The sequence below is a fragment of the Antedon mediterranea genome, chromosome 6, assembly GCF_964355755.1.
Source record: "Antedon mediterranea chromosome 6, ecAntMedi1.1, whole genome shotgun sequence".
In the NCBI taxonomy this organism is placed as follows: domain Eukaryota; kingdom Metazoa; phylum Echinodermata; class Crinoidea; order Comatulida; family Antedonidae; genus Antedon; species Antedon mediterranea.
Genome location: NC_092675.1, coordinates 10,248,885 through 10,264,259, shown reverse-complemented (window position 1 = coordinate 10,264,259; position 15,375 = coordinate 10,248,885). Strand labels below are relative to the sequence as shown.

At 32.1% G+C, this 15,375-nt stretch overlaps 1 protein-coding gene across 1 annotated transcript in view; it reads left to right on the top strand.

Annotated features, from left to right (window-relative positions):
* The window catches only part of LOC140050931 (uncharacterized), a 69,786-nt gene extending 64,457 nt beyond the window's left edge, over window positions 1-5,329 (top strand). The window contains exons 10-14 of the mRNA XM_072095934.1: window positions 454-536; window positions 764-924; window positions 1,484-1,630; window positions 2,712-2,764; window positions 3,123-5,329. Coding sequence (XP_071952035.1) covers window positions 454-536; window positions 764-924; window positions 1,484-1,630; window positions 2,712-2,764; window positions 3,123-3,646 — 968 coding nt within the window. The 3' untranslated portion in view covers window positions 3,647-5,329. The remainder of the gene's footprint in view (window positions 1-453; window positions 537-763; window positions 925-1,483; window positions 1,631-2,711; window positions 2,765-3,122) is intronic.
* The last annotated feature ends 10,046 nt before the right edge of the window (window positions 5,330-15,375 follow it).

Below are 15,375 nucleotides of genomic sequence, written 5' to 3'. Positions count from 1 at the left end.
TATTTTAAAAGCATTATTATTAATTAACATCACTTGAACATGAATTTTTGTTTGAGATGCCCTTTGTTATCCAAATAACCAATATATGCATTTTAATACAATTGCATGTGAATATTGCACATATTATTGGCGAGTTTTGTATAAATTATGACCGATTTGCAAAATTAACAAAAACACTATTGTTGATGTATTTTGTGGATTTTGATTGCCAATTAATATTTGTGTCTATAGAGTTATGAAAGGTAAATTTAAAAAAAAAGTGTTCTTCTTCACTGTTTGTAAAGGTCTTTTTCTCCACAGTCTCAAGACATTGTGTATCAGATACATACTAAAATATGCTATGCATCAATACTAGGAATTAAATGTCTGGGTTCATTTAAAACATAAACATTTTGTTTGTTATACCAACAATTTTTATTTTCTTAAAGTAAACCTCTCATATTTCTTTGATAGTAATTATAAAATCCTTAGAAAATACTCCAGCTCTTGATATAGAAACTGTTCTGTTTAAAGAAGATAGACAAGCTTTAGGAACGGTGAGTCAAGCTGATTATCCTAAATACTATTTGATATGTATAAATTATTATATTTCCTAAATCAGTATATAAATATATAAGTATATAAATATATAAGTATATAAAGACATGCAGTACTAGAATTTTGATATCTATGATATCTATAGTATTAATTATACATTGTATCAATTGATTAGAAGATACAGAAATCAAAAGTATATCATTAGTAATTTTATAATTTGTTTCAGGTATTTGAAGTATTTGGACCAGTTCAAAACCCTCTTTACTCGATGAGGTTCAACTCTGTTGAAGATATAATGAAACTTGCTATTCGTCTTCAATGCACCCTGTACTATGCTCCTTCTTCATTAGAAATTACGTCATATGTGTTTACCTCACAACTACTCAAGTAAGGCTTCTGTTATTTTTTTTACTGCAGTTGTTATGAACTAGGCCTTGGGGATGAAATCTAGATTAGATTAGAAATAAGATATAATTAATAGAAATTCAATATCTATTACGGTTTTAATTGAATTTCAATCTATTCTATTCTATTCTATTGAGTTATCTACCAGAAATATGTTTTACATTTTTTACATTCATATTTGTTCGGTGTTTTTTTTTTTGGTGTAATACTAATATGGAAACATGTATAATCAAATAAATTCTCCCTAAATATAAAAAATACAACACAATTAATATCAAGAAATGATAAAATACAGTAAAAATTTTATAAAAAATGGTCAGTTGTAGATCATGGAAGTCAATGAATTCTACTATAAATAGAAATGTGAAATGTGTTCATTAATACAATATTGTGTGTATTTACATATGACTGGGCGTTTACTGGAGGGAAAAAACGGCATACGGGCGTTTATTTGAGAGGGAGCCATTCGAGGAGGGCGTTTATTCAAAGTGTGACGTTTATTAGAATAAACACGGTATTTTTTTCCTGTTTTACTAAACAGAATGAAAGGATCCGATGCATCATGGAAGGGTGACGAGGAGCCTCCTGCAGAATTATTGGATTACAGTGATGATGAACAAGAGAAGGCTGCAAAGGCTAAAAGAAAGCAGGCTAAAGATCCTCAGAAAAGGAAACTTCCATCGCAAAGGTGTGTTTAATACATATGGAAACAAAATTATGTTAACATTGCCAGTTCATATTTTGCAAATAATTAAAGTTTTAAATTTCAAATAATATCATGAGGTAATAATACAACATTTCATCTTTCATTGAATGAATTTATTTGTTCTATTGCACAAATATAAAGCATTAATTATTTGTGTTATAACACAACTACTTTAAAGGGAGGTTAAGCCAAGGCCTAAAACATTTAGAAAAGCAGAAAACCAATTTTGTATGCAGAGACGGTGCAGGTTACACAGATTGAATTTTGAATGTTTTAGCCTTGTGTTTAGCATGGTCGATCACTGTGTAACAAGAAAGAACACACATCCACATTGCACTCTTGATGATGTAAGAGTTCAATAGAGTAGACATACTCATTTCACTTGGCTGAAGGGAATGGGGTGTATATATTGCTTTCCCTAATTAAAGAACTAAGGAATTTTACAGGAATTACTTTAATGTCTGGATCCTAATTGTGATGTCTATACTGAATGCAAATTAAAATCACAATGTCAAAATGTGTCCTTTTACATATTTATCCATTTTTCATGAATGTTCACTCGCATCTACTTTCCCTTTACGATTTTAATTTTGACACTCCTCCACCATAAATATTTGTATAATATAAATGTTTTAATTCATAATGTGTTCTGCTTTATTACATCCTTATTAAAATTTAATTACTACATTCTATTAGCCATCTTGATAATGAATAATGCATTTATTATTACTGTTATGCAAATATTAGGATTTCTATACTCTGACATTAATATCATATGACTTCAAATGACGTCAACATACACTGTTATTATTATTATTTTAGTGATCTTGAATATAAATAATACATATTAAACATATGATTATTTATTTTTTAGTAATATTTCATAGACACAAACTTTTCTAAAGAATGTTTGGAATTTAATGATGTGACATAAAAAATACTGAAAATTAAATCACCATAAAAAGAGATATAAAAATGTAAACAATTTAAATGGTATGAGTTGTAGAATGAAGAGTTACAGTACATTAATAGCTCTGTTAACATTTCCACTCTTTTTTTATAGGACAGGTCAAAAAGGATTGATTGATGAAGAGAAAGGTTATGTTAGTGAAAATGGTACGTATTTAAAAAGATAAATTGATAAAAGCTTTTCAAAGGGTTATTTGATACATTTATAATGGTGCTGAATATGCCAGTTTCAGGTTTTTTTTAAAATGGTTGTAAACAGTATCTGTATTGGTGGCAACCATGAAGTACAGTGAACCCCTATTAAGGGGACAGCTTTGGGAAAAATTTCCCCTATTAAGGGGATACTTTTGGGAAAAATTTTCCCTTAATATTTGTCCCCTGAATAGCGGTGGGCAATAGGCCTCAAGTGATAATAGCATGTACTTCTAACCAGGGCCTATGATAATAAAAAAAAACATTTAAAAAAAATAATTACAAAATGTTGTTTGTTTTTTATTTTTTATAGACAATTCAAAATGCCATCAAAACAAAATCAGGAATGATAGAAATTGGAAGAAATGGAACCAACAGGGTAGCCATAATTGGAACCAACAGGGTAGCCATAATTGGAACCAACAGGGTAGCCAATCTTCTGGAAATGTATGGCAACAATGCCACAAATACGAACAATATGAACCTCCACAACAGAGACATTTTTACCAGCAGTATGATAATCAATGCCATGGACTACCGATGTACCCTCCATCACCGCAATGTTCCTACAACATGCAACCAGCATATGGACAGAACTATCCAGGCCATTATTCTTTTACACTGCCGCCTCATCCACCTTTTCCTCAAGGCTTGCCTCCTTTTATAGACACATCCAAGCCACCGCCATCATTATTACAAGTTCCTTCTAGTACCACAACAAATTTTCCTAACCCGCCTTCAGTTTCTGGTGACAGTCAATCCATAAATGTACTGTCTTTTCTAAGTGTTCTCCCTCCACCACCTCCTCCACCCCCATCTTCTCCGCCCACAAATTGACATTTTAAATAGTATATTCTAAGATATATATATGACAATAAAATGAATGCATTTTATCGATTGTAATGTCAATTATATTAGATGGTTGGTTACAAATTGCTTGTTGTATTTTTCTATAATAGTACTGTTTTTCTTTTTGTGTGTACTGTTGAAACTTTGTTGTATATTATTATAAAAAGCCACACAATGCTAACCAAAAAGGGCAATTTTGATTTCTTATTCATTTAATTTATTTTTTACGGACACAAATGGATGGCTGAAACCCATTGAACAAAACTAAAACAAAATGTTCATCATTAAACAAGCATTACTTATCATTGGAAATCATTTGAAATACATTACTACATTGACTCTGCTATTGATACCGTTGTTCATGTTCATATTGACTGCTATACGAGTTGCCACTCACTCATTTCATTCAGTATTTTTTATATTCCATTGTTGTAGAATAATATAATACAATAGCTAAACTGCAGTAATAATGTTTTTGGTTTTTTTTTATATTACACATTGAGAAACTAACAAATATTCTTATCACACAAAATTTAACATTGATTATTTTTTTATATTTAAAAAAAAAAACTAACATGTTAAGTGAATAATTTAGATATTGAGACATCAATCATATTATACAGTAGAACTCCCTCCTTTTGGGAAACTGTCATTCAGGGGGCACACTGTTAAAAAGACACAACCATTTTAACATGTCAATGTCTATACCTCTATTAAAGGGTTATGTATTAGAGTTCCTGTATGTTCATGTATTAGTGTTACTATTATTAGTATGTAGTGTTTTAGGAAGCGTCAGTTCACCATGCAAACATTTCAACAATAGTTACGTACTCAGTGAAAGATATAAGTGGATTCCTCCTGTATTGCATACCTTAGAAATCCTATCGAAAATTTTAATTGTGGAGAAGTACCATTTTCCTGCGAATCATGTAATATGACCTCTAATATTTATTATACATTAAGTAAATAAATACTGTATATGACAACTTTTATGACATTATTATCAAGACTTGAATGTTGTAGCTGTATTAATTTAAGAAATAAAATTTCTGAATATTACTTATTATTTCTATATTTTTGTTAAAGATATAAATCAGTGTTTACTCGTATGTATCACAACTCGCGATTGTTAATCAATTTTATTAATGTAACAGTTAAAATGAAACAAAACTTCAATGCCAATGTTGTTAATACGATGACGTATTATTTGTTACATTGATTTTGATGATGTCCACATAAACGTCAACAGCAGCTAACCAAGCGTATCATTATAATATTAATGAATATTGTTGCTGATTTTATTATGTATTTAATGCCATTGAAGGTGAAGGAGTGATGTACCAGGGTCGATAAAAATGTCGATGTTGAAGTACACGTTTATTTGTTAAACTCATCTCAAGAGTACTTTTAAGTGGATTTAGTTGACTCATTTACGAAGTAATCATTTGTTTTCAAGTGAATGATATGTTTTCTAAAATGAGCTCCCAAACTTCGAACTTTTGTTGAACTATCGATTTAAATGCGCAATGTGTATTTTAACTCGTCGACTGATTAAAGTGCTCTGCGCCTTGTCCACTCCACATTCTATATAAAATCGATCCCTAAATGTAGCACTTAGGAAAATAATTGCGTCTGTGTATATTATGTGTGTGCATTTTAAATATTCTATATCGGCTAAGAATATGCTATACACATGACTACTGGATTTCGGCGGCCCGTTGTCATCTGGCCCTTTTTCACCCGGTCTTGGCAAATAACCTAATGTGGCAGAGGGCCAGGTAGCAACGCACCGGATGGTAAAAGTTCGGGTGGATTAACGGAATACCCTTCATAGTTTATTATTCTCTCTTTATTAAGTATATTTTTATATAAGCTACAGTATTATTAAACGTTAAAAATGTTTTGTCGTGTTGCATTGCTTGTTGTGTGTATGAATAATTATACTGTACTACTTGAAACAACGACAGTACGTACATTTTAAATTGATTTTGAAAACATTTAAACTTTACAATAATAGTCCGAGATCTGTGCTATTTTTATTATTAGCAGAAATAGATAATCTCCAAGCTTCATTAGCTCCTAATCAATTCACAGATTTATTAATTATGTAAGCGCGATATTTTATATAGATTATTTCTATTTTAAGAAAATACGTTTTTTAATCGATGTTTTAGAGAATATTCAAAACTTCATAATTGTCAGGACGTGTTGTAATGTTACAAATACTCTCGAGTTGTTTTTGTCCTATGGCGTGCAATCATCTACTACATTCGTTTCTAATCAATTCACAGATTTATTAATTATATATGCGTGATATTTTATGGATTATTTCTATTTTAAGAAAACACGAAAATGATACATTAACGGCAATGATTGTAAAAGCTAAGTGAATTATTAATAATTATCATTGTCATCCTTATCATTACCATCATCATTCATTATCATCATTATTATCATCATCATTATCATTATCGTCATAATCGTCATCATCATCATCCTTCATTATCATCATCATTTTCATTATGATCATCATTATTATCATCATTCATTATCAATTATTTTCATCATCATTATCATCATTCATCATCGTCATTATCATCATCATCATTCATTATCATATTCATCATCATCATTATCATCATCATTCATCATCATCTACAATAGAATATCGAAGAATGTCATTCATCTCATATCCAATAACCGGACCATTCGACGCTTCTTCGTTTTCAAAGTCATAATGTATGATATTAAAGGTTAAGATTATAAATGAGGTTTAAAAAAACACAAAATAAAAAGGGTAGACAATTTATAGAAACTATGTAATAATTATTTATGAGACATTGAATGCATAAAGTCATATACATTTATCTCATTCTTAACCATGTGTTTGCATCATAACATCATTTATTTCTGTTCTATTTACATGTTAACATAAACCTATATTCGTTATATTAGTACAAAGGTCTTTATTTCTTCCTAATAAAATAGACCTTATGTAAACATATTTCAAGACTTGCAGTACACAACCAATACCCACCAAATCCTATGTTTGAGCATTAATTAACGCTTAACTCTCCTTTTGTCGCCTTAATCATAATATCATAAGTGTTTTCAAAACACATTTAATAATGTTGTTTTATATGATGGATGAGCGAAGACTATGTAGGCTCGTTTATACTGACGAATACCCACGAATGTCTTCGATAAATAGATAAATACATTTTCTACTGAAAACAAAAGAAATTAGAAAAGTTTTTATCTCAACTATAGAAGAATATTCATTCATACTGTCTCGGTGAAAAATAATATTAACAAAATCCAATCAAATGACGTCATGATCAGTAAAAACCATAAAATCGTTACGATACAACGATGTTATTGAGTGTGTGTTATTGTATATCGTCGCCGTTTATTGTGCGAGTATAAACGGGCTTCTCTTCTGTGCACAAACAAGCGTCAACACTGTTCCTGACGTTCATCTTGAAAACGTTAATAATAAAATTACGTAGCTTCTCAGAAACGAACCAAATTAAAAACAGCGTAATAAAACTATTACAATTAATTTCTTGTGTACCTTTAACTTTTTAGTCTGGACACGTTTTAATGAATGATACATTTAACGTTGTTGTTATTATGCTTTTAGCTTACTATTTTTAATTGAGAATAACAAGAAACCTTCAGCTTATCTGACGACATTGATGAGTTATGATGCAGTGTCTACAAGTGTGTACACAATAGGCCTAATACACACAACCAAAAATAATTATGCACGTGTATTGACTATTATGCCAGGGGCTTCAGTTTAATTTTATTTATAGTTGACATATTATCAATAACCTTCTTTGAAAAAGACAACTTTTTTTTGTTTTTAAAAGGAAGATTTGATATTTTTAGACCGCTCTCTATAAACTCTGGTTTTAATTTATAGACTTCCATCAGAGAAATTATTTAATTGAAAATACTAAACAGATATGAATGGCATTATGATGTGTCTTCTTGTTAGAAAGCGTGCACTTGTATCTATAGTAGGATGATTATTTTTTAGCTAATATTAAATGCCTGTTTTCTCCTTGCTATACTTATAGATTGAAAGTGAATTAATAGACGCCTTTACCAAATAATAATAATGATGATGAATGATGAAAACCAGTTTAAACTGTTTAAGTTATCCTGTAAAGGAATGTAACAGTACCGGTATGCGTTACTATAGTCCTGTCAACTCCCGAACTATATTTGCTTTCACAATAACGATTTGACAAATTGATTAGGCCTACATAATCCTTTCCTCCAATATGTTACGAGGTTTTTTGATGCAACTTTTGTAGACACTTTTTTTTTTACTTGCCATGTTTTAATTTAACTCTTTCCTGGTATTTGTATGTTAACCTTTTTGTGTTTTTACACATTCTATCATATTTTATTATGTTTTTTATATGTGGCAAGCAAGACAAATTTCGATCCAGAGTGCTTGACGAAATAAAATAATTTAATCGAAAGATGCACAAGAACAGAGCAAGCTCACTTTATTTTGTTCTACGTAATAATTTAAATAATGCAATGTGAAGCTGTCTTTGACCGTTAGATCTTGCTGTATGTTATTTGTGTTGTATATTATGTAAAGATGTACAATAATAGATAAGATGATTGTTGTTGTTTTCAACGCTATCGATCGGTATTTAATTCCTAATTTGTGTTGATAAGGTCAACTGAAGACGATAAGTATACAGGATTATATCCAGAGTTGTTTATCTCGCATAGGTCAAGAGTAACTCGATTTTAACGCGTTGGTGGTGGGAAGGAAATTTCCTTCAAACTTTCTTGCCATATCATTTCCCCTGTTATTACTAATTAAAATTAGTTTTTGGATTAACCGAACAGGTCACTGTGCAGGATTGGTCAAAATTAGGACCTATAGGAAAATGTTATTTGTTATAGGTCCTATTTTCGCGGCACAAGGTATCATTTGGTATAGGCTTTAATTCCTAGTCTTCTTCCACTTATGCAAGGATTTTCTTTCACTGCTTTAATTGTTTTCTTTCCGAATCTTAAAGCTCAGGTACAGGCATGAATTTTAAATATAATATCTGGTTAATTGTACATAAATTAAATATTTGTAACAGAAATCAAGACAAAAAAACATGAATTTTCCTTAATATGGTAAAATACAAAATTGGGCAAAATGCTGCCATAAAAAACAGGAAGACCTTTTTTCAGTAGTTAGGTAGTTAACCTAGTGTAATAACATGTCTGGTGACTCCCCAGAAGGTGAAAAAAGATGGTGGATATACGGTGGATAATTTTTGCTATACTTATGAAAATAAAAATCTGAAGTTGAACAAAAATACCAGAAATGTAATATTCCAGTTATATTACCTATATTTAGTCATCTGATAACATTTTTTACCACACTGTTTTTTTTATAGCTTTTTAAAATTCCTCGAGTCTCTATTTACAAAATGTATGTACAAAAGAATAGAGATTTTACTGTGTAATTTGAGCTATCACTGATAAGAAAGTGCTTATTTTCAACAAGCTCGTGTAACACAAATAACATCCAAAAAATTATGAAACATAGGGGAAACTATAGATCGATAATGTCGAATGTTGGAATGTATGATCAATAGAAATGTTTTTCCCTAAATGTTTTTTCTTAATGTGGACACACGAATCGTTCAATCCAGGCTCTTAGTCTTAGAAGTACGCTACGTTTTTATTTCGTGTGTGGGTGTCCATGAAATTGTAAACATTTTGTTTCCTAATTCCCTATTATGATTAGACATTATTTTCCACTGTTCTATAATTGTAATTTGCTGATTGTGCGGGGTTGAGTATTTACATCATTATATTTTTTTTTCTTCTAATAATAGCCAAATCAGTCATGATGTTTCCTTTAAATTCTAAATTATCAATTTAAATTATATTTCATCTATCTGTAGTCGTATATTTTGATAACAAAAACAAAAAACATACCTTCGTAGCATGATATTTGCATGAGGTAAAAATACATGTCGGGGAATAACATATGACTTGCAGCTCAGCCTAACTGGCCTTCGTGTTAAGTGCTGCGCCCAGTCTTTGTCCAACAGGAGCTAAATGGACTCACAATGGTGTAGGCCCTAACTCTCTTCCAAAATTAAGAACTGGGTTCTTTACCCCACACGAGCCAGATATGTACACCGACCGTGAAGACTTGTTCTACCACGACAGAACAATGATCGAGGAGTGATTTGAACCTGACTTTATAGCTATGATGTGCGGCGCCCTGTTTTAACCGCGTGACCACTCGATTTAGGTCTGTGAATCATTAATTCCTTCGCATCAATCAGTCTGCTATCAGATCACCAGATCTGTAATTATCTATAAGTAAGGCCAGTCTCTTAATTATATGGTCAGTCAATCTTTTATTTGGATACTCTTCTCATGTGAGTCCGTCTGCTATCTGGTTTAGTCAGTCTGTTTTCGTGTCAATCATTCCGTTATCGTATCAATCAGTCCGTTATCGTGTAAATCAGTCTGCTATCTGGTTTAGTCATTCTGTCATCGTGTCAATCAGTCCGTTATCGTGTCAATCAGTCGGTTATCGTGTCAATCAGTCTGCTATCTGGTTTAGCCAGTCTGTTTTCGTGTCAATCAGTCTGTTTCCGTGTCAATCGTTCCGTTATCGTATCAATCAGTCTGTTATCGTGTCAATCAGTCTGCTATCTGGTTTAGTTATTCTGTTATCGAGTCAATCAGTCCGTTATCGTGTCAATCAGTCTGCTATCTGGTTTAGCCAGTCTGTTTTCGTGTCAATCAGTCTGTTTTCGTGTCAATCATTCCGTTATGGTATCAATCAGTCTGTTTTCATATCAATCAGTCTGATATCGGGTTTGGTCAATCTGTTTCCGTGTCAATCATTCCATTATCGTATCAATCAGTCTGTTATCATCGTGTCAATCAGTCTGCTTTCTGGTTTAGTCAGTTTGTTATCGTGTCAATCAGTCTGTTATCGTGTCAATTAGTCTGTTATCGTGTCAAGCAGTCTGCTATCTGGTATAGTCAGTCTGATATCCTGTCAATCAGTCTGTTATCGGGTTTAGTCAGTCTGTTTCGTGTCAATCAGTCCGTTATCGTTTCAACTGATCAGCCTGCCATCTCTAGCAATCAGGTCAGTTATTATGGGGCCAATCAGTTTGATCTGGTAAGTCATCCTATTATTAGTCAGTCACGGTCTGTTATCAATGGTTAGCCAGTAGTTGAAAAAATAATAATTATTATAATATTGTGGTATCTTGCTGGTCAGTCAATGTCATTAGGCAGTCCCTCGATCAATCATCATTTTTGTATCAATCAGCCACTCTGCTTTGCTTTCACGAACTTTATTTTAGGCATATTTGTCATATTATGTCATATACAATATTTATGCATTGAAACTTAGTGCTCACAGCTATTATAGCCTCTTTTTTTATAATTTATACGGCGAACGAAAGTGATGAATCATGTAAAAGATTTATGTATGCATATTTATTCTTTTGCTGCGTATTTGTTAATAGATTGATAACTACTGATTGAATTGTGAATATTCATTATTTAATCATTGGATGTAACTTGATTGATCACCGATTGATTAAAAAATGTTAAACTGGACACAAGAAAAATTGGTTTAGATTGATTCAAGAGACTGATCCAGTTGACCAATGCAGCATGAGCGCAATTTGAAGAATCCATCGCTGGTGATTTGCCAAATCCCTTGCGTTGCGCTTACGTCCTCGAATACTCCAAAATATAAATTGTTAGGTTCCGTAGGAGGACTTTGATACTAACAAACGATGTGAAATGCACGACGTGGGAGTGAATAAGCCCACTAGTTTTCTCGAGGTTTGTGTCCGTCGTCAACATCCGATGCCTTCCTTCCGGTTTAATTAAAATGTGTAATGAAATGAAATCTTGAATTAGATTATTTCGATTTCGATGACGATTTTCTAAATATCAAGTTACCTTATCAAAATTACGTTCTCGTAATGTTATTGTATGAATCGAATGAGCCGGCTCCTATATTGTCGAATTGTATAATTGCATGCGTGTGCCGAGAGTCTGACTAAACGCATACATTATAATGTATTATAAATTGTAGCAATTGTTTACATGGTTTCTTTCAATATTTCAAATTTAGTTTCCTTCTCATAGAGGTTTTATTATTAAGATTGCTATTGGTTTCTGTCTTTCATGAACAGTGCCAATATACCTTACAGTGTTAAATGTTGCTGCCCATTGGACGAAACGCTAGAGGACGTAAGCGCATCGCAATTGACATTACCAATAAAGTCGACTAAAATGCGTTGCGCCTATACGCCAACGTGACGTCGTCCATGTGACAACCAAGCTTCAGAAAGAAATTTATCAAATTCTGTAATTGGTGATTTAACATTATTCAATGTTCAGAAAGTTACTGAATGATAATGTGCGTGTACTAGAATACAAGCGGGACCCATAGGCTACACTTTGATTCATCAATGTGACAAAACGGCTGAAGTATATCCTTAATGTCTAATTTACAGATAATGGTTTCATCTATAGAATTCTCACGTCTGATTTATGGCGTTGTTTAGTAACCCAGCATCTTTAAATTAGTCTTTGGTTTTCTGTAACGTGATTATATTAATCTTGTCTTCAATGCACTATTGTTTTAGTGAAAGATTATTAAATAATTTGTTATCTTTGTAATTAACCCTGATCCTGATGACGCAAAGTGGTTGATTAGTCGTTAGTTTTATTCCAAATAATTGGGTTAATACTCGCTAAGTACGTTATTTGAGTAAAATTAATTCTTTAAATTTTGATTTGTTATCTAGTGATGATAGGCATTTTAGTATTATACATATAATCATTCAGTAGGCCTAATCATCATTATTGAATATCATATACTGTAATGTTAATACATAATTTGGTTGACTACTCGCTGTGCTGTTGTTTGTAGTCATATCGGACATTTTGTTATCCCGTTGACGATTAATACGTTTTCTTTTCAAATATTTAATCTAAAAAACATGACTTGCTTTAGTTTAGGGCCTACAATTAATATCCTACAAATAGATGCATAACTTCTAATAGATGATCTAATGTAATAATGATCTATATATAGCAAGCTAGCAACACGATGTTACTATGACTATTCAGCAATGTAATTTATAGCCTTTAGACTAGTAGTGTGATTACTTTACATTAATTCACAATTAATTACGTGTCCCATTTGTGTGTATTTCTAGTATTTTTAATATCGATTGTATATAGATCGTTTGTGAAATGAACGAGTTTTATTTTGAAACACACTCTGTTTTGTTCGTCTCCTGCTGTAATTAGACAGATGACATTTAATGCACTCTCTGGTGATTGCCTGTGCATTTTTAAATCTTGTTTAAGTCTTCAATATAATAACATACAGTGTAGCAGATATTGTGTCTATAATTATCATAGGCATTATTTATACAGTATCACATAATGTATATGCTACCTCTGTATAATGAGGGTTACGTTATGGGTAATGGTCTGCGATGACGCGTCAGCCATGTGATCATACATAGACACATGACACTGTACAGAATTTGCCTCCTATGATACTGGACAATGCGACAAGTGGAGATACAGTACTAACAGAGAATCAGGCGGCATGGGTACGGTACATCCTAAGCAGGGTAACCTAAGATGTATAATTTCTAGGTTTTGTGATAGGCCTAATATGTAATTATTCATGCCATGTATGTTTACAACTTGCCATAAAACAAATTCGTAGACGATATAGCACCAGTAAACAAGCTCAGCTTAAATTCCACCAGTAATACAATTTATCTAATTAATTTATTCATTAATTAAGTTTGTTTATCAATGTATGGATATTCCAAAATGTTGTATCATTGCCTTGTTTCCAACCATATTTCCGTTATTAATTTTAATTGGTTTTGAAACAATTTCAGACGAAGTAATAATTACTATTTATAATGGGGATTTGTATTATTAGTACGTGATTATAAGACGTAAACAGCGACAGTGCATGTATCAAAAAGAATTTGTATTTATATAAACGAAATAAGAATCGTCATCATCGTTTCCGTCGTTCTATCAGAATTATATATAAATCAAAATCGTCTCTGATTTATTATAATTTAAAAAAAAAAGATGAACAATACGGTGGGATATCAACGCTAATTATTTTTTAAAAGTAAAAGTGGTTTAGTAATTTCAGTGGGCCCTCGGCTGCTGATCATGTTGTGGGGTTGAGTGGGGGCGTCTGCTAGCAAGTGATGGGTAACGTTGATGTTATAAATGATATAACAGTGATGATCTCAGTAGCATTTTCCATGATAACGTGTTTGACATTTTTAATGACATTTCAAATATAACGTACGCAGCGTGAATGTCCATGATGAACAGAAGCAAGCAACCACAAACAATTAAAACTATCCGGAAGCTGTAAGCTCGTATTAAATCTCAGAAGGGTGCAACGTACCGTAATATTCCCGAAAGCAGGAGCTCTGATCGTCGGCCTGCCATAGATTAAAAATACATTCATCTATTTTTGTTTTTAATTAGCTTTAAATATCACGAAAAATCTACAGAAAATACTTAGCCTACCATATCTCCTCTGCCTGCAACGGTCTAGAAGTCCAGCATTAAAGTAGACTTCATTACATTTAGGCCTACATTTGCTTCTATCTATTAAGGAGACTTGGTCATGATGCATATTCATGATATCGTTGCTAAAGCATGTCGACGTTTGTACACTTTGATTATACTTAAGAAAGCCAAGGCGCCTTCTAAAGATTTACTACAAGTATATACTTGCTATATACGTCCTTTAGTTGAATATGCATGCCCTGTGTGGCACAGTTCAATTACGAAAGACCAAACTAAGTCAATAGAAAGAGTTAAAAAAAGAGCTCTACGAATCATTTATGGCATGAACTATGTATCCTACGAGTCTGCTCTTAAATTGTCAGACCTTCCATCGCTGGTTAACAGAAGAGTCCAACTCTTACTGAAATTTGGTAAAGGAATAATAAAGTCTGATACATTTAGAAGCATTCTTCCCCCTGTTCGTGACATTAGCAGAACCCTGAGGTCTGCGAGTAAGCCTCTACTCGAAATCCCGTTTGGTCGTACAGAAAGATTTAGATCTTCACCAGTTAGTTAAGTCCCTTTTTTAGTCCGACTCATTAATGATGAATATTGAATAGGCTGGCACTATTTTAACTTACAGGTTGACCAATTTTAATGTGGTAATTTTTTAAAACTAGTTTTACCTTTTATACATAATGTATTTATATATTTTTATCAAATTTTGTAAAATACTACTTTTCAGCCTTTTGGCTGCCGTTGTATTTTGATGTCTTTTTATGAATAAATATACCTAAATGATGATGTGTCAGAAATATATGTATCCCCTTTGTGTTTACATGTCTTACGCAGGAACAGGTAAACCAGCTGGAGAAGATCCAGAAGCGTGTATGAGTGTAAGATTCAATTTAATAAAAAAACTTACAAACTATGTTACACTCTCTAACCATTTCACATAAGAAGTTGGAAAAAAAATGTCCTCACAAAAGGCGCATGGTTATAGGTTACAACACAGTCCCTTAAATGTCATAACCCTTGAACAAGAACCACGTAACATTGACAGTATCGTTGTAATAAACCATTTTCAGAATCTACTTGTTTCCTTTACGGAACTGATAAATATTTCT